This window comes from Porcisia hertigi, chromosome 16 (assembly GCF_017918235.1).
Source record: "Porcisia hertigi strain C119 chromosome 16, whole genome shotgun sequence".
Taxonomy (NCBI): Eukaryota; Euglenozoa; class Kinetoplastea; order Trypanosomatida; family Trypanosomatidae; genus Porcisia; species Porcisia hertigi.
The window spans coordinates 111,942-129,787 of NC_090575.1; the positions used below are offsets into that span (position 1 = coordinate 111,942).

Sequence of the window (17,846 nt, forward strand, 5' to 3'; positions counted from 1 at the left end):
GAAGACAGCGGGGGAGGGGAGGGGAGGGGAAAGCGGGGGAGGGGGAAGGGGGGGGGACTTGAATGGGTGAATGAGTAAGAGGGCGCGTGCGCGACCACAGAAAGCGGACTGAGGTGCGTGTGGTGGTGAATGACCAACAAAAATAATGGTAGAACACAGGGAATAAAACCACAAAATAGAGCCACAAAAATGAACGAACCAAAGAACAAACAAAAATGGCTCGCAGGGAAGAGGGGGGGAAGAAGGAAAAAAGGATTAGAGAGTGATGCAGCGCGCCCTGCAACCTTCTAGCTTTGATGCACACGTCGTACCACTGGAGTCTCCGCCAGCCCTTGTTATGCTCACCTGGCGTTGACAATGCTGATATATATATATATATATATGCGGAGAGATTTTATAAGCCTACGTTGGCTGTGTGCGTTTGTGTGTTTGTAGTTGACCAACCCTGCGGATGGCGCTCCTTTTTCGGTTCTACGAGTTTTCTGGTCTTCTACAAAAATGTTTTTTTTTACGGCGTTACACTCCCCCCAACGGGTCTGTGTGGGCTTTATATATGTTTGCCAGTAGATGGGAAAAGAAGTGAAAGAATGGGGACTCCCGCTCCTGCTGTGAGATGTGGAGGTGGGGTACCACGATCAGTCCCGCGGAAGATATGCCAGCACGAGCAAACCAACTCAAGATGACGCCAACGATGGCGGTGACGTTGAGGGTGGAAATTCTAGTGAAACAGGGAAAAAAAGGCAGGGCGCGCGCAACGCCAGCACCAAAAGTAAAAAATAAAAAAAAAGGACACACAGGCACGCCAAACAAGCACAGAAGAGTATTATGTACGCAGAAATCAAAGGGGAGTTGGGGGGGGGGGGAATCAAGTGTGATTAGTGTGACCTTATCAGGAACTACGATACACACTTTTGGAGGTGTATGTATATAGATGATGGGCGAGTTTGTGTGTGTGGGTGGGTGGGTGGGTGAAGAGAAAGAGACGGAAGGATGAAGAAAAGATTTCATGGGTGTGCCCTACATGTACATGTGTGCCTAGATGAGAACGGGAGGAGCGGGTGGCGAACTGTGTCCCCTTTCTGTATAGGCGTATATATTTTTTTTTTGTGTGTGTGTGTATGTATGTCTGCGTCTGTGCACGGACATGGTTCTCGGCAGCACCATGAAACGTGGAGCAAAGGCCACACCACCGGCGCAAGAGACAATGAAGGGAAGAAAGCACATGGAGCTGATTAGAGGAATGAGAACGGCAGGGATGTTTTCATGTCTCTCTCTCTTGCCACACCTCCCGCCCAACACCACCGTTTGACACCACACCGTGACAACACCTCTTTTTTGTGTGTGTGTGTGTGTGTGCGTGTGCCTCCCCCCCCCTCCCTCCCTCCTTTCGCCTCTCGCTGGTGTATTTAGGCCATTTGCGTCACTCGCATCACTAAACACCCGCAAACACACTCATGAACAACGAAGACACAATCGCAACTCCACTTTTGGGAGGGAAGAAGAGGAGGGAGACCCGCGCCCCTCTTCTTCTTCTTTACCCCATCATGCCAGTGTTGGTGCTGCACCTCTGCGGCGGCGTTATCCCGCCCAGCAGAAGGCTTCACTCTGTACCCACGTGTACATTGTGAAAAATGGTTCACCGACTCCAAAGGGGAGAGGAGGTTGGGAAGAAAGGGAGGGATGGAGTGGGGGGAGAGGGGGGGGAGGGAGGGGGGGGCGACTAAGGAGTGTGCATCCAGGGATTGTTGTCTGTCTGCACCGCACTTGTTCAAGACCACAAACTCTCGACCCCTCACGTGCCTCCGTGAACCAGATCACTCCTTTACGCATCACTCTGTGCAACAATGTGCACCGACCTGAGACGAATGCCCAGCTTTTCCACAGAGAGGATGTCGAGCATTGCAGACTTTGTCAGTGATGTATGTGGTGTGTGCGGCATATACAATGAATTAGAGCACCTGCATGCTTTTGAGCTCCTCAAGTGTGGGGCTGCCCAGCATCTCATGCACTTGCTGGACTCGATCCATGTAGTCCATCGATTGCAGGAAAACCATCTCAAACGCTAGCCGGCGAAGAGCGAGCGACGTCAGCAGCTTCGTCTCCTCCGAGACCTCGTTTCGTATCTCAGCACAGAGCAACTCCCAGATCAGATGCCGTAGAAAGAAAGCCTTGCGCTCTTTGCTCTCGAAGGGACCCCAGCCGTGGTACGCCTTGATGCGGTGGAGGCATAGCGCATCATACAGTCGTTCCCCATTCGTGCGGCCCCAACACTTCTGAGTAAAGTTTGTCATCATGCCAGCCGACATGGGCGGATACAGTTGTGTCACGATGCGGCTGATGTGGGCCTTCCACATACGCTCCCCGCTGTACCAGAAGCCATTCGGGCTTTGGCCCTGCAAGACATGCGAGAGGGCCTGGTGCGGCGGGTGCGCAAGGTACAACAAGAGCGCCTCCAGCTCGGCGCGGCGGACAGCATCGTCGACAACGTGTAGGCGGTCCGTCGTGCGGCAGTCGGTAACGTAGTGGAAGAGAGAGGGAAAGTGGCGCCTGGCACCGCTGAGAACACGGTCGGGGGTGAACAGCGGGCCCAGCTTTTTTTTCGAGACGGACATGGCGTCCGGTGTATCTGCGCCCCTCCGATAGAGAGAGGGTGGAGAAGAAGGCGAGGCCGATGAGGATGATGTGCAGTCTCCCTCCTTCACCGCGAGTGCCGCCTTTTCCCCCGCCGTTGGGGCTCGCGCTGCTTCAGTCAAAAGATCGTGCCTTGGGTATGCCGTGTAGAGTAGCAAGAAAAACAGCATGCTAGTGTGGTCGCGGTCGCTGGTGTGGCTAGTGATGTTGCTCACTGGCTCCTGGCAGAGGTGACAGAAGCCGCGCCGGCTGTCCACCCAGACATGTCGATGTAGCCCCTCAAACACGTCAACTGGCAGCGACGCGAGCAAAGTACGGCTTTCCGTCGAAGTTCCTTTCGGCAACACGCTGTCCAGGGGACCATCGGAGACCTTTGAAAGGCCGTCTGCATCTACAACTCCCTGTGACGCACTTTTGCTGAGAAAGTGGTACAGCGACGCTACCTTTCGGCGTGGCACCCCAACACGTACTGCATCACACAAAAGCGTTGCGTGCATGGTGTGTGTGTGTGTGTGTGTGTGTGTGTGTGTGAAAGTGGGAGAGGTGTGAAGAAGGTGAGAGGGGAGGGAACCTAGAACTGTGGGGGGTCTGTCGTGCATCCCCGTGCTCTCCCCAAGGGTCCTGCACAACTACGCCCGGGCGTGAAAAAGTGAGTGACACAAAACACAGAATTACACGCACGAGGCGGACTGAGAAGCGCGAGTACGTGAGACAAAACCGGAGCAGGAGGTAAGGAGGGAATAGGAGATGCAAGAGAGAGAAACCCAAGGGAGTGACGTGGGCGGGGGGGGGGGGGAGACAGAGAGAGGCAGCGACCAACAAGAAGCTGCACTACACTGTCACGTCAATTTGTCGGACTCGCGCGCGCATGTCAACGGCCGCGATAATAAAGTGAAAAAGTGGAGGTTCAGTCGAGTCTGCAAAGGGAGGAGTGGAGTGGAGTGGAGAAAGGGAGGAGGAGGATACTGTTGGTAGCTGCGATCACAAGGAGTGACATACCCCGATACGATCAAAGCCCCATAGGCACAAAAATGTATTTACAACCACAAATTACGTCAAGTGAGTGTGTTCCAAAATGTGCACAAGTGTGTGTGTGTGTGTGTGTGTGTGTGTGTTGGGGTTTTCAGAGATGACATCACTAGTCCCAGGGAATCGAACAATCGCAGAGTGCATCAGCATCGCCTTGTACGGGGGCACACACACACACACATGCACAGGAGAGTCCCCCGTCGTGTGCGTCGGCCTCCGCACCCACCTGCCAACCACACACTAACAATGGACTCTTCAACACTGGCACATGTAGCGCAAACTATGAAAGATTAGAAGTACAGATGTGTGTGTGTGTGCATATTGGCAATGACACCCTCCTTGTTGGGGAGGGGGGGAGGAGGAAGAAGAGGAGGAAATATGGTGATCTGGTGGTCGACACAACGGTCGACAGGGGCCAGTTGATCTCCTTCCAGGTGGTACTCCCGCCAAGGAAAGAGACTTCCGACTGCAGACCTCCATTGACCCCCCCCCCCGCCGCCGGTCACGTCTATCATCACGCTCACATGTCCGAAGCCAGGCAGCTGTAGGAGTGCTGCATGTAAAATTCACTGTGGTTACGCAGGCGCACGTAGCTGCGCCAGCCCAGCACGGTGGGCACGAGAAGGTACAGCACACAGCCAAATATACTGGCGAACCAAAAGTAAAAAAGATAGTGCGGACTGAAGGTGAGCGCGTAGTCGACGTCGAGGTTGGGTGCGCCGCTGATAAACTCCTGACCGAGGTACACGATGGTGCCGTACGCCTGTGTGATGCACATAAAAAATTCGAGGGCGTCGCGCATGGGGTGCCGCACCTGATAAGACCAGTACAGCAACACGCACAGAGGACCCTTGACAATGAGCTCCATAAGAGAGACTACGTGAACGGCAGATCCCTGGAAGCTGCCAAGCGCGCTGGCATACCGTGCATCAACCTTCGCGTAGTTTACTGCAAGCAGTTGGTTTGTCTTGAAAACACCGACACAGCCGTCCATAAGCATGTGTATAATGATGCCGTTCAGCAGGTACCACCGCGCACGAGCGCGCTCCCCGTGGGAGAGCGGGGCCATCATGCGATCGTAGTTGATCCTCTCCGAGTGTTTCACCTCCGCCTTGTGCGCCTCCTGGTAGGCCTTTCGCTGGCGGAGGGAACGAGTCACACGCCAGCGCACGAGAACGCCAATCAGCCACGCGACTGGAATAGCGGCCAGAGCGCATGCCATGCTGGGCTCCATGAAATATTCGCGCACCATCTTGCCTGTCAGAGAGTCACGGGCGATGAACAGGGGCATCAAGATGCATGCGGTGCAGAAAAGCATCATCGGATCAACGAGCACCTCCGGGATCATCCTTCTCTCTATATATATATATGTGTGTGTGTGTGTTTTATCCCTTCGCTTTCGGCACACACACACACACACCCACACACCCACACACCCTCTCTCTCCCGCGCGTGTATAAGTAAGTGTTGTATATATGTGTATATATTATATATGTGTATATATTATATATGTGTGTATGTGTAAGATGAGTGCAACAAGTCCCTCGTCGACCATCTATATACGGGTCAATATGGAGGGGGTGATGAGAGAGGTGATCTCACCTCGAATGCAAACGCGAGAAAAAGGGGGGGAGAGCGGGAAAAAAAAAATAGATCGGAAGGGTGCCGGAGTGAAGTGTAACAAAACACAGAGACGGCGAGAGCGACAAGGCCAGTGCCTGCTTTCCAAAGAGGGGGGGAGGGAGGCAGTAGCGCGTACACGGGGGAGTGAGAGTGAGAAGCAGATCGCCACCAGCCTAGTGCCAGGTGAAGGGAGGGGGTCAATAGAGTTTCCGCGATGTTGGCGGCACGCACGCACACACACACACACACACACACACAACGTCAAGTTAAACTCGGGCCATCAAAGCGGCAACAACCAAACGGTTGATGACACTCGTACACCGCTTCATCCTGAAGCTCCCCTTTACTCTCCCAAAACTGTCATGCACCTCCCCCCTGTGTTGCCTCCATTGTCGCGAATGTCTCCCTCGGCGAAGAGAAAAGGACACTGCTCATTGTACACCTGCCGTGCATTAATGTTGATGCGCATGTGCCGCATGCACAAACGCCAGTACCTCTCCTGCTCCTCCGCCGTCATGTGGGTCTTGTCCACTCGCAAGAAGCTTCCGTCGCGGTTGGAGCGCAAACAGTATGCATGCTGTTGATATCGGTCCCGCTCAGCATCTGTCAGGCCATCCATTGGCACCGTGAGGTAAGCTGGGCAGTCGTCGAGGATGCGTGGCGTTGAATGAAACGCCGTCCGCGAGAGGCCGGTGAAGGCCGCCACATCGCCACTCCTCAAGAGGAACGCATACGGGGCATCCTCGCGGGACTGCGTGCCGATCAAAAAAATAGCAGAGCACCCCAGCGACAAGCTCAGCAGCGGCTGCGCCATGGTCTCCTCGCTGATGTCCTGGTGGCACATCATCATCGACCCCACGGGGTAGTAGTTGACGATCGCCGTCTGCGGCTCGTAGACGGCGGGGTGGTCACAGCAGACCCCATCCTGGGAGACCTGTGCCACGAGGGAGACAAGGTCGCGCATTCGCTGGCGCAGTGAAGACGGAAACGTCGAGTAGCGGTCGCGGTGGTACGATTTCTGCGTCCAGTTGTAGCTAAAACCGAGGGTAGCCCAACGCATGGGGGGCTGATAGCAGGAGGTGCCCTGCGGCGTCTTGGCGTGGGTGCTGAGGATGTTGGGATGATGCGTCGAGTCGCCGTAGTTGAGCACCGCCTCCCTGGACCAGTACTGCTGCTCCTTCTGGCTCAACACCCCGGGGAACAGAAGCAATCCAGGGACACCAGCAAAGGTGTAGCATTGCACTTCTTCTTCCGTAGCTCCGCTTAACGCCGAGGGTGGTACATCTTTTGAGTGTAGTGACTGCCGCGGGAGGACGACTCGATGAAGGAGTCGCTTGTTCTCATCGGTGTTGCCCTCGATGTCGTACAACTGCACCACATCGGTCAGGTCAATCTCCGGCGGCGGCGACCGACGACGCGCCTCACGCCGTGAGAGCTCGTAGAGCTTGTACCTCTTTTCCACCATTCGGAATGGCGTGGCGGACAGGTCCGCCTTGGCCCCATCGCGGCAGCGCTTTACGCAGCCGGCCGCGGCGGGACCGGTGTTCAGCGTGGGATTTACACTACACGAGAGATCAGGCGGAGAAGCGGGGCAGTGAGGCTCGGCGGCTCTTGTTGATAGAGAGCCAGACACACTCTTCAGGGGTGGCGGTGACCCCTCCTGGCATGTAGCAGAATCCAGCATGGCGCCTGGAAGAGGGTCTCTGCAGGAGTATGTATCTGTGTCTGTGTCTGTGAGTCTGTGTGAAGAGAAAGAAGGGTGTCGATGATGCTAGGAATCAAAAAATTGTGTCGGTGAGTGGCCACTGAGTGAAACTTCCCTCATGAAGGTGTGCACGCTCGTGTGGGGGATGATCCAAAGATCGGGACACGGAGAAAAAAGGAAGAGCGACACTGATGTACGCGCCTACATGTGCAACACGAGATATCGAGAAAAGGGGGGGAGTGATTGAGAGAGAGGGCGAGAGAGGTAAAGAAAGATGGAGAGAGAGCGAGCGACCGGCATGAAACCCCCCGGGTGCATCCCCAATCGACGCCACCAAAGCGCACACGATGATGCTCCTTGTTTGATTTTGAGCTCTGTCATTACGGAAAGACCATACGTGCGAGAATGGCGTGTACCAACGCTTCCATATAGGGAAACGGGAGGGGGGGGGTAGAAGGACCTAGGGTGACTGTCCAGATCGCCTCTCACATCACACGCACAAACACACACACACACACACACACACACACATCAGAACCATGTATATAGGTGCATGTAATGACGCAAGAAGGCGCAGCTGGAGAGCTGCTGAGGGAATCGCAAAGGATACAGTCTGCGACATTGAGAATTGAATACATACATACATATATTCAGTGCTGCGCCAAGATGAACCAACATCGACCTACTCCATTTTTATTCATGTGTCGAGATGGCGGGGGCAATGGAAAGGAGTGAGAGTGATGGGGTGCTGTACATGAGCAAAATCGAGGTTCAAAGGGGAAAAAAGGGGTGGGTAAGAAATATAAATATGATTTTCCAACTTCTGATCAGCGAGAGGCGGGAACAGCGCGAGCGGAACGCTTCGGCTGCACAGGACCAAGATAGTATCCCTCCCTCCATCCCCCACCACCACCACCACCACACAGACACACCTACCACACCGGGGTCGCACCGATTCCACGTGCGCTGGCTGGGTTGGGTGAATGTGTGCGAAAATGATTCGAAAGGAACGCGTTGTGCAATCGCGCCCGCTCGTGTCCGACGAGAGCGGCATTTTCGACGGACACCACATTTGAGTTCGGGACCAAGGTTGCACCTTGCCACACGTCACTTTTACAAGCGCTAGTCAAGGGCGTGCACAACGGCACACTCTCATGAGCCGTCGTTGCAGAGGTGTCACCACCGAAGTTCGCCGGAGTAATCAGATGCGTACAAGGCGACTGCGATGATGCAGTCTCGGCATCTGCCCTTGGGCCTGTCCCCATCGGGGCGGGATTTTTTTGTGCGTCCAGCATCCGCGGTCGTGATCGGCCCCGGTGCCCTTCTGCGCCTCCTGGGGACTGTTTTATAGCAGCCTCGCTGGGCGAGATTACCCCCCGCCCCCCACTACCCGAGGCGACAGCAGGATCGGGGCGCTCAGCCGAGAGGAGGCCCATCAACCGAGCGTAGTGCTCGGCATCTAGAAAGCTGCCCCGGATCTCCGCATCGATCTTCTCATCTGTCGTGGCGGGGGCGCAGAGGGGTGTTGTGGCGGTGGTAGTGGCGGTGCTAGAAAGCGAGGGGCGACTTTGGCCATTGAGCGGAGCTGGTGTCATCAACGAATGCTTCAGTGACTTCTGAAGCAGGAGTGGACAATACTCAGTGGGGGGTGGCGGACTGTCAGACGTACCCGGTGGCGCGACTGTTGCCTTCTCGCTCAAGGGCACCAACGCTGCGTCGATCGGGAGAGGTTCAGATAACGCATCCGTAACTTGCACCGGTTTCGCCCCCCCTGTGACAACAGTTAGGTCGCCGCTGATTGGAGTCTTCGTCTCCCTTCCAAACCTCGCCACGGCAGCCATCCGCTCCTCCCGCTCAAGCGCTTTGAGCTCAGAAACCAGCTCCGCCACGCTCTTTGAAGACCCGTACCGACCCATCGGCCACTCCTCCTCGTAGTAGCGGCAAACTGCAGTCCGCGATTCGGGAGACGCGAATGAAGCGCCTTTGGTCGCCGACGGCGCCTGCTCCACCACCAACAGCTCACGGTTGTTGTCCAGCTGCGCCAGACGCGACCACGCGCGGTAGTCATTGACGTGGTTGATGAGCATCTGTGTGACACCGCGGCTGAAGTCGACGTAACGAAACTGTGGCGAATGTACCCCCCATGCATGCCGAGCCTTGAGACACAACGCACCCCAGGGGAGCTCGCCTTGACCGGTGGGTGTGTTGCCGGAGAATAACACCACCTCCGCCGGCGCGGCGCTGTGCCGCAAGACCACTGTCACACCGAGTCGAAGGATGAGAGCTGGGTCCAGGATGCACTGCAGCGGTGCTTGAATGACGTCAGCGTCAGCTCGTCTTACCGGTGGACTCGCACGCCTGTGAGCTCCGTCGCTAGAGAGACGGCTGCTGCCAATTTGCCGCGGCTGTGCGCTGTGCGAGTTCATGGTGTGCGCACACGAGCTGAAGGCGTAAAGGGTGGAGGTGAGTCTGCGTGGCTCCCACACGCGCTCTTGCTCCCCCTCGACGTGCGCTGTCACAGCCGTCGGGGTCCGTGTTGCGGAGTTACAGGTGCCGGTGTATTGGGCCCCCGAGGCGGGCCGATAGTAGTCCATGTGATGCGATACCGCATGCATTATCCCCTCCGCAGAGCCCTCTGGCGACCCGTGGTGATGAACAAAGGCCCCTGGTGTGCCACTCGCGCCTGTGGCTGACATGTACGCCCCGCCATACCTCCACAATTGAAAATCGTCTGCGTCATTGAGCACTACAAGACACGTGGAGGGGCGAGTCTTGGCTGGAACGGGTGCTAGAGGACCTGTGCCCTCTGCCTCACTCATCGCCGCGCCCCCTTGCGCATCCTCCGCCTCGGAAAACCCCTCTCGACGAGTGTGAGCGTTGGCGTCGGTCAAAATACACGGGAGCTCGTACTTGAAGACAGGCGTGAAGTCGTACCCCCAGGCATCCTGCACGCACTTGACAAGCTCCGTATATGTTTTGGCCCAACACCACACGCCCTCACCCGGGCACTCACCGAAGAGCACCAGGAAGCGATCGGTGTCGATATCCGACATTCGACTCAACTTGATCGAATATTCCAGAGAGATGGCAGAGAGAAAGAAAGGAGGAGCAGAAGTAGCAAAATAGGTGCACACCCTCAAACACATGCGTCAGGCCCCCCCCCTCTCCCTCCCCTACCCTCCCCCACCTCTCTCCGCTAATGCGTGGATTGGTGAAGGAATGTGTGAGTGAGTGAGTGTGTGTGAGTGTGTGTGTGCCTGTGTGTGTGTCTGCACGCATGCATGTGAAAACTATGAGGCAGACCATCCAACAAAAAAGGGCAGGGGTGAAAAGGGCAGAGACGCGAAGGAGAGCCGTAGTGCAAAAGCCATGCAGCGTCAAAGCTACACTGCAGAGACCCGAGTACTGGTTGAAAAAAAAGGGAGGAATGTGTGTGGCGTTCGCAAGTGGGGGGGGGGACCTCTGCGACCTCACCGGCACGTCATCAGTGTGTCTCATGATGGCATGGAGAAAGTAGAAGGGTGATAAATGGGTGAGGCTCTCTCTCTCTCACCGTGAGCAACACTCGGTACCTCGTTGCTTCTTTGTTGTGCCTCGCTCTCCGTACACTGGGAGAGCGACATGCGTATAACGCGGGGCGATCCAGTGCCAGGAGTAGCAACCACGCCAACAAGCAAGCAAGAGATCAGTGTAGGCGAGAGTGGACATCCGCGTATGTGTTTTTGGCGACTCCCTCACTTGAAAAGTCACAGACGCAAAAGAAAAACAGCAACAGGAATATCCTTCTAGCTGCATCTTCCCCAAAAAACATGTGTGTATGCGTGTGCGTGTGTGAGAGGGGGGGGAGGGGGAGAGGGAGGGGGAGGGGGAAGGGGCTTCTCTCTAGGTTAAAAGAGGGGATCATTGAGCCCGGCTGTGGCGTCTTGGTCAAAGAGATCTACCCTGGCCCCGGCGCACCAGCAGTCTTCGTAAATGTCCGTGATGGGGTTGTGTTGCAGCACCACATGTGCCTTGTTCTCTCGCGTTGCGATGGCGGCGTCGCTGGTGAAGCCAGGCGGGAGGACGTCTGCGGCCGAGGCAGCCGTGGTGAACACTGCGGAATAGGTTGCCTGCATTTGAGCCTTCTCCGTGTTCGGGCTCGTCGCGGCGGTTTCCCCAGCACTCGATGCTCGGTGGAACACCTGCGCTGCTCGATCGCTGTTGTTCGGCCCTAGCAGCACCATGTGATACCGATTTGACTGAAATACGCACGCCGATATCATCGAGGCGCGACAACCGACACCCTCGTACAATCCGCGGATGCAGTTCACGATGCGCACGTGGTTGAGGGTAGAGCGGCTGCCCATGCCCAGGTAGACGCCATCTCGGCCGCTGCTCAGCGTGCAGTGACTCAAGTGGACACTGGCGCCAACTGTCGCGCTAATCACTGGCATAAGTGCCACAGGCACACTCTTGTCGTTGCATCCCCTCGGGCTGATCAAGAGCGGCGGCGCCACAGTAGAGAAGCTCGACTCGCCGCCGCCACAGGCGGCGCTTCGGAGCCCCATGTCGGCTGAGTGCAAGAAAAAGATATCCGAGGCGGAGAGCACCGCACCGCGGCCCCTCACGGCAATCTGACCAATTATGGTAGCGTTGTTTCCCACCATAAAGACGCGTGCTCGGTCGACGACGACGGGAGCGCAGGGGTTGAGGATGAACAGCTTGCCGTCCAGCACCACCGTGCGCCAGGCGTGCTCGCTGCCGTGCCCGCATAGAGCATCCGTCAACTCCTCACTCGTGCGCACAACATAACAAGCACCCTGCCGGTGCTCAAGAGAGTCCAGAGATTTTGCAGGCACAGAAGCGGCGGTAAAGGCACGCGCCGACACCTGTGCCTCAGCCGCTGCTGCGCCACACGGGAACTGCTGCGTATCTGCGGCCGACAAGATCCACAGCTGCTTGACAATCTCTCGATTGGCCTCAAGAGCCTCCTTGAGGTCACTCACCTGCTGGCGGAGCCGCTGCACTTCATTCATGAGCGCTGACGTCTGTGGGGCACCAGGGGTTGTGTCTCTTTCGGTTACCGTCGGTAGAGCATCGGCCTCCGCTGCTGCTGAGTATTGGCTGTCGGCTGACGTTGCGCTTGTCTTTGAGACCCGCCCCCAGCTGCCAAACAACGTACGTGCTGGGGTTCGGTGACATGACACACTACTACAGAGCGAGACGCCTAGATGATGTGCACGGCTCCGACGCACCCCCGCCCCATCGTTAAAAAACACACGCGTGGGGATAACGCCGACGCCAGGCAGCACAAGCGCGCTCGCTGTCCTACAGAGCCATGGCAGCTGTGAGGGCATGAAGGAAGCACACGTCGGCCGCATAGGTAACCGGGGTATATAATGAGGTGATGTGCGGTAAAGTGCTCCAGTCGGAGACGAGAAGCGAACCCAATAAAAGCTCGGGAAATTCAAAAGGAAGAAAGAAAGTCCGGAGGTTTGGGGGCGGATAAAAATGATCAGACTCCAGGCAGGCAGGCAGGGAAGCAAGCGCACATAAACAAGCAAACACGGAAGAAAGAAGCTGGGCAGGGATACTCCCCCCCCCCTCTCTCTCTCTCCCTCTCAACCTCCCGCCGCTTAAATCGGGCACAGGGGCAGCGAAAGAAACGGAGGGAGGCAAGAAGGGGGAGGAGAGGGAGAAGAGAAAGAAAAATGATAGGACAGATGAACTGATGAAGAAGATCAACACCCCTCCGGTCTTGAACTCCTCACTAGACAAGCGGGACGGATGGGCGGAGTGCAAAGGGGAGTAACGCACACGCACACACGAGCTCACTAGACGAAAGAAAAAGAAAAAAAAGGGGGGGAAAAAACGAGTCCGAGAGACACGGCAACTACACCCCAGGTGCACTACAGTCACCTCCTCCGAGGTAGGACAAGAGTTTGCACGACTACAACAAGCTTGCTACTATTACTACTACTACTACTACTACTAATGCTGTGTGTGTGTGTGGGGGGGGGGGGAGGGGGGGGAGTGCACAAATATAAATTCCAAGCGACTTTTCCGATTGAATCGATGACTAAAAAACTAAAATTGAGCACTGAGATAACCAGTGCGGTGCTACGGAGGGTCCCTCTTCTCCTCTCCCCTCCTCTTGTTTTCGTTTCTTTTTATATGCAATAAAATATAAGAACAAAGAAAATTTTCAAGTGCTGCACAGCATTGGACATCCAAGACCCAGCTCACAGCAACGAGAACCTAAAATGGGAGAGCACAAGGGGGGGGGAGGAAGACAGGCGGTGGCGAAAAGGAAAAAAAAACGTCACCAGCGACGCACAGGAGACCCATACAAAACACACAATGTCTCGCCTCACATATGCGCAGCTGAGATCGACAAGGTGGTCAGAGAGCGTCTGCGTAAACTAAACAGAAAGATGGGGGGAGAGATGAATGGGGCCACTGACCTTTTTTTGTTATTGATGTTGTTTTTTTGGAGGGAGGGAAGAGGCGGGGGGCACCTAAGATTTTAGTGTGGACGCGTGTGGCTGTGCAAAGAAAAAGGTGAGGGAAAATAGGCGGAAGAGAGGGGGGAGGGAGGGGGAAGAGAGAGAGAAGAGAGCAAAGAGGAAACACTAAAAACTAACAGCCTCAGGGAATCAATTGAGACACACACAGACACGTACCAACCAGAAAAAAAAAAGTGGGGGGAGGGATGGGGGGATAAGAGGAAGAGTGGTCGATTTCTTCCGATACATATACATATCGGGGAAGGGCTATTGAAATAAAGGAGCGACACGCACGGAGCACGCACAACAACAGCGAAAAGCGGGTACAAGAAGATGGTGATGGTGGTGGCTGCGAGGGAAGACTATAGAAAACGGGCTAGAGGTGAAAAGAGACGAAAAAGAGGGGGCGGTGGAAGAAGAAGAAGAGTGTTACGGAGAGTTGGGAAGCAAAAGAAGAAAAAAAAGGAAGGGCGGGGGGAGGGGAGGGGAGGAGGGGGCGGGGGCGGGCGTATTGAAATATGAAAGGCAGAAAAAACAAAAACGAGACAAACGAAAAGGTTTGGAGTTAGTGCTAAGGTGAACAGACGCACACACACACACACAGAATAACGCGATGGTATGCAGTGTGAACTGCGTGTATAATAACGATCCAGCAACACCTCCCCCGAAAAATGAAAAATCAAAGGGTACGAAGGACGAGAGTAGATCAGAAAACTAAAGACTCTATCGAGTAAAGCGCGTGCCCCAAATGCGGCACCACCACGAGAGAAAAAAAAACACGAGGAGCTCCAAGGTGCCACTGCTGGTGACTGGCCTAGCTATAGAAACCTCAGCACCGCGCCTGCTCGTGTAACTGCGTGAGTGCGTGCCTGCGAAATCTTCTCTGTCTTCCAGAAAATTAGTCAGTGCCAACTGCCTTGGTGGTGGTGGTGGTGGTGGTGGTGGTGGTGGGAGGGGAGGGGGGGTCTTGCGAAGGCCGGGCAGGGGCCACCCCAAGGAGAGTGCCAAGATGTTGATGCGCGGGATATTCAGGGGAGAAGCGGAGGGGATAAGAAATAGAAAATCAGTGCCAGAAACATACCACAGTGCTTGTTAGACACACTATAGCAGAGTAGTGGTTGGTTGTGCGCGGGCGGAAGCAGGCAAATGGCGAGAGCGTGATACAGTGGTGACGGCGGGTCGCTATGTACAAGATCAAAAAAAAACACTTCTGTACTCGTGTTCTTCACTGTCCTATAGCTTGCCCCCTCCCCCTCCCCGCGCACGTGTGAATATTTTCTAACCAAGCCGTATGATGGAAAGCAGGTCAACACACGTATAGGCATCATACGCTGGCGTGCCGAAGCCCCTCCGACTCCCCCTTTTATGTCAATCCGTTTGCATGAACGGTGGGAGGGGGAAAGAGAGCTCTTCGAGTATGCCACAGACATATGCGAACAGGAGTAGCACCTACCGATGAGGAGCAACTGTATATGTATATATATATATACATATATTTATTGTATGTGTGTGTCTGTGTGCGTGTATTTCATGGGACCAGAGCCAGAATTCTATTTAGTAAAACACGGTCTTTCCGTTTTTTTTTTTTGGGGGGGGGGAGGGGGCAGGCCGGCAGAACCACCTCGAGATGAGTACGGCATCGAAATCCTGCGAACTCCCAACAATGCACAACGCCCTCTCTTCCTCCTCCTCCTCCCCCATCTCTCACCACCCTAGAATTGAAGTAACGTGAATCCTGTCTGCAGCTGTGTGGTAACATCCGTGCGAAGACGATACTCCCAGTATGGCACTCTCTTACTGCTAGCCGGGTAGCCAGGTGGAAGGATGATCTTCAGCACGTCTGTCAGGACCTGCTCCTTGAGTAGCCGGTCCGACACTGTGGTTGTCGACATGGACGGCGAGGCGTTGACCTCGATCAGGTGGGGGTTGATGTGGTCATCAATAAGGATGTCGTAACCATAGAGTTCGTAGCAGTGCTTGTCGTTGAACACCATCGGCTCCACAGCCTTGAGGGAGTGGTAGATAAGAAATTGTATCTTCTTCACCATGCCCTCCGCCGTGTACGGCCCATACCACCTCTGCACGTAAAGAAATAAGTTCTGGAAAGACCACTTGCCACCATGCGAGGTGTTGTAGTGTTCGTCACTCTTCTGCAAGGAGACATTCGTGAGGTGAGAGCCGAGGTCCTCCTGAGCCAGGCTCCTGCCAGCGTAGCGCGTCGCGCAGAACCGGGCGAAGCCATCCTCGTGAAGGTATGCAACGAGGGGCTTGTACGACGTGACGAGAACGTACAGACGCAAATCAAATTTTTTGCCGCCAATCAGAAGCGGGTTGGAGATGTAACGACTCACAATGTACGACCCAGCAGCCACACCACTGCCACCGCCGCCAGAGCCGGCGGCTGTGCTTTGAAACGTGGTGGTGTTGGTCGCATTCACCTTCGGTGATGTCGGACAGGCTAGCAGGTCTTCGCCGCTACCGCTCGCAGTGGCCGCCGCTGCCTCGGCGCCGGTCGAGAGCGCGGCGCGTGGTCTCTGCGCCCCCGACGGTGCTACCAGGGAAGCCCGGTTAGCAGAGCCCGGAGCAAAGGCGGCGGCCGAGGTATCCGGCTCCTTCTTCTCACCGATCCAGCGCTCCAGAGAGCGGACGTCGTCGATTAGGAAAATGCCTTTGCCTTGCGACCGCGATGTCGGTTTGACAATCCACTGCGTCCCACGCCGTTTCTGAAACTTTTCCTTGAACATGTTCATGTCATTCGGAATGTTGTACGTGAGAGGGACGCCATCCGCAAAGCAGAAGGATCTGAAGCGGTGCGGCTCTGCGGGTGCGCCGTCAGCCGACGAAAACGTGGAGGAGCCGGCTGAGGCCGAGACCCAATCCGTGGCCGTGTAGAGCGTCAGCTGGGCGTAGTTGTTTGCTTGGTTCTCTCGCAAGTAGCGCTTGATATTTTTGTACATGAGGTCTTTGCGAGTGAGCTCCGCGTGGTCGGGGAAGTGATTCACAATGTGGTGCTCCTGCCACCTGAACGTGCTTGAACAAACTGTATGGCGGACGCGTCCTACATGCATCCAAAACAAGTGCCAATTGCCGAGGCCGATGTTCTTGTCCTCGCCCTCACTGTTTGCAGGGACGACGACCTCTTCCACGTTGCAGCGCTGCGTACGCGTCTGCGGAAAGGAACCAGCTGCAGCGGTGGTTGTCGGCGTCGCTGGACCCGAGCTCTTCCTTGGATGAGCTGGTCCCTCGCCCGCCTGTCCGCCAGCCCCTTCGACATCGGTGGTGTCGGTGATAAGCGGAGGTGATGACAATGCGGTGGAGCTCGTCGGGTGCGTCTGCTCGTCGTGGTAGCGCTCGAACATGAAGTGAATCACCTGCTTGTCAAGATCGGTGCGGTAGCGCAAAGTGCAGTCGCTATGATGGTGACTGCCGCCGTTTCCACCAGCTGTACCCGCGCGACGGCTGCTGCTGTGCCCGTTGCTAGTGAGTGCAGCGGCACCTGCGCCGTTGGTAGCCCCTGGTACCATTACAGTTTTTGTATGCCGTTTCCCAGCGAGCGAGGTTACTGGCGCTGCCAAACGCGACCTGACGCCTCTGCTACCTACACCATCCGCATCAACAGGAAAGGTCGCAGAGAACAAGTCGGTATCGAGTTCGTCGCCGCGTACATCATCACTGCCCGCACGGGAATGCGCATGCAGCGACTCCAGGTCAGCCTCATCTTTGAGCACCACGCCCGACGGTGCCCCAGATCGCTGTTGCTGCCCTGGACACTCTACTGAATCGGTGTCGACAATCATCGCTAGTGTCGGGGCTGTTTTCGAGGATGCCCGTTTTGCCTCACTGCCCAGCGGCTTTTGAGCAGACATTTTTTTTCTCTTCGGTGTACTGGAGAGCGACGCGTCTGGCGTCGACTTCAGTGTGGCGGTGGATCCTGAGACCTTTCGACTCAGTATTTTCTTTGGCCTCCGTTCAAGCGCCGGTGGCGGGGATGTCGTCTTGTTCAGCAACACCGAGACGTTGGGCCCAGGTGACGCCGCCCTCTTCGCAACAGTCCTAGCAGAAAGACCATCTGAGCCCGTGCGGTGTGCAACAGCGGGAGCGTCACCATGCGGGCTTTCTGTGCGCCCTAGGCTCTTACTACTGGGACCCTTGCCATTGGTGGTGTTAATGGCGGACTCCATTACAATCATGTCCTTGTAGACAGAGGAGACTTGGTTGCGATACGTGTTGACGCAAGAGTGGGGTGTTGCTCCATTCATCTCCGCTGGAGGCGCGCGCGTATTGGACTGTCTTTTTTGTTTCTGTCTCACATCCAATGTGGAACACACACGACGCGGTAAGCCAAATGCCCACCCGCGTATGCAACAATAAAT

The 17,846-nt window shown here is 55.7% G+C and overlaps 6 protein-coding genes across 6 annotated transcripts; all 6 read right to left on the reverse strand.

Annotated features, from left to right (window-relative positions):
* Positions 1-1,949: 1,949 nt before the first annotated feature.
* Positions 1,950-3,128, reverse strand: JKF63_05233 (uncharacterized protein; the record flags this gene model as incomplete). The annotated part of the gene is made up of 1 exon (XM_067901201.1): positions 1,950-3,128. The coding sequence occupies one exon, from the start codon at positions 3,126-3,128 to the stop codon at positions 1,950-1,952; it is 1,179 nt and encodes a 392-aa protein (XP_067758203.1).
* Positions 3,129-4,180: 1,052 nt separating this feature from the next.
* JKF63_05234 (uncharacterized protein) lies at positions 4,181-5,008 on the reverse strand (the record flags this gene model as incomplete). Its single annotated transcript, XM_067901202.1, has 1 exon — positions 4,181-5,008. The coding sequence occupies one exon, from the start codon at positions 5,006-5,008 to the stop codon at positions 4,181-4,183; it is 828 nt and encodes a 275-aa protein (XP_067758204.1).
* Positions 5,009-5,626: 618 nt separating this feature from the next.
* JKF63_05235 (uncharacterized protein) lies at positions 5,627-6,967 on the reverse strand (the record flags this gene model as incomplete). Its single annotated transcript, XM_067901203.1, has 1 exon — positions 5,627-6,967. One exon carries the CDS (start codon positions 6,965-6,967, stop codon positions 5,627-5,629), a length of 1,341 nt encoding a protein of 446 aa, XP_067758205.1.
* A 953-nt stretch (positions 6,968-7,920) lies between these two features.
* Positions 7,921-10,041, reverse strand: JKF63_05236 (uncharacterized protein; the record flags this gene model as incomplete). The annotated part of the gene is made up of 1 exon (XM_067901204.1): positions 7,921-10,041. The coding sequence occupies one exon, from the start codon at positions 10,039-10,041 to the stop codon at positions 7,921-7,923; it is 2,121 nt and encodes a 706-aa protein (XP_067758206.1).
* Positions 10,042-10,875: 834 nt separating this feature from the next.
* JKF63_05237 (uncharacterized protein) lies at positions 10,876-12,348 on the reverse strand (the record flags this gene model as incomplete). Its single annotated transcript, XM_067901205.1, has 1 exon — positions 10,876-12,348. The coding sequence occupies one exon, from the start codon at positions 12,346-12,348 to the stop codon at positions 10,876-10,878; it is 1,473 nt and encodes a 490-aa protein (XP_067758207.1).
* A 2,837-nt stretch (positions 12,349-15,185) lies between these two features.
* Positions 15,186-17,732, reverse strand: JKF63_05238 (uncharacterized protein; the record flags this gene model as incomplete). The annotated part of the gene is made up of 1 exon (XM_067901206.1): positions 15,186-17,732. One exon carries the CDS (start codon positions 17,730-17,732, stop codon positions 15,186-15,188), a length of 2,547 nt encoding a protein of 848 aa, XP_067758208.1.
* Between the last annotated feature and the right edge of the window lie 114 nt (positions 17,733-17,846).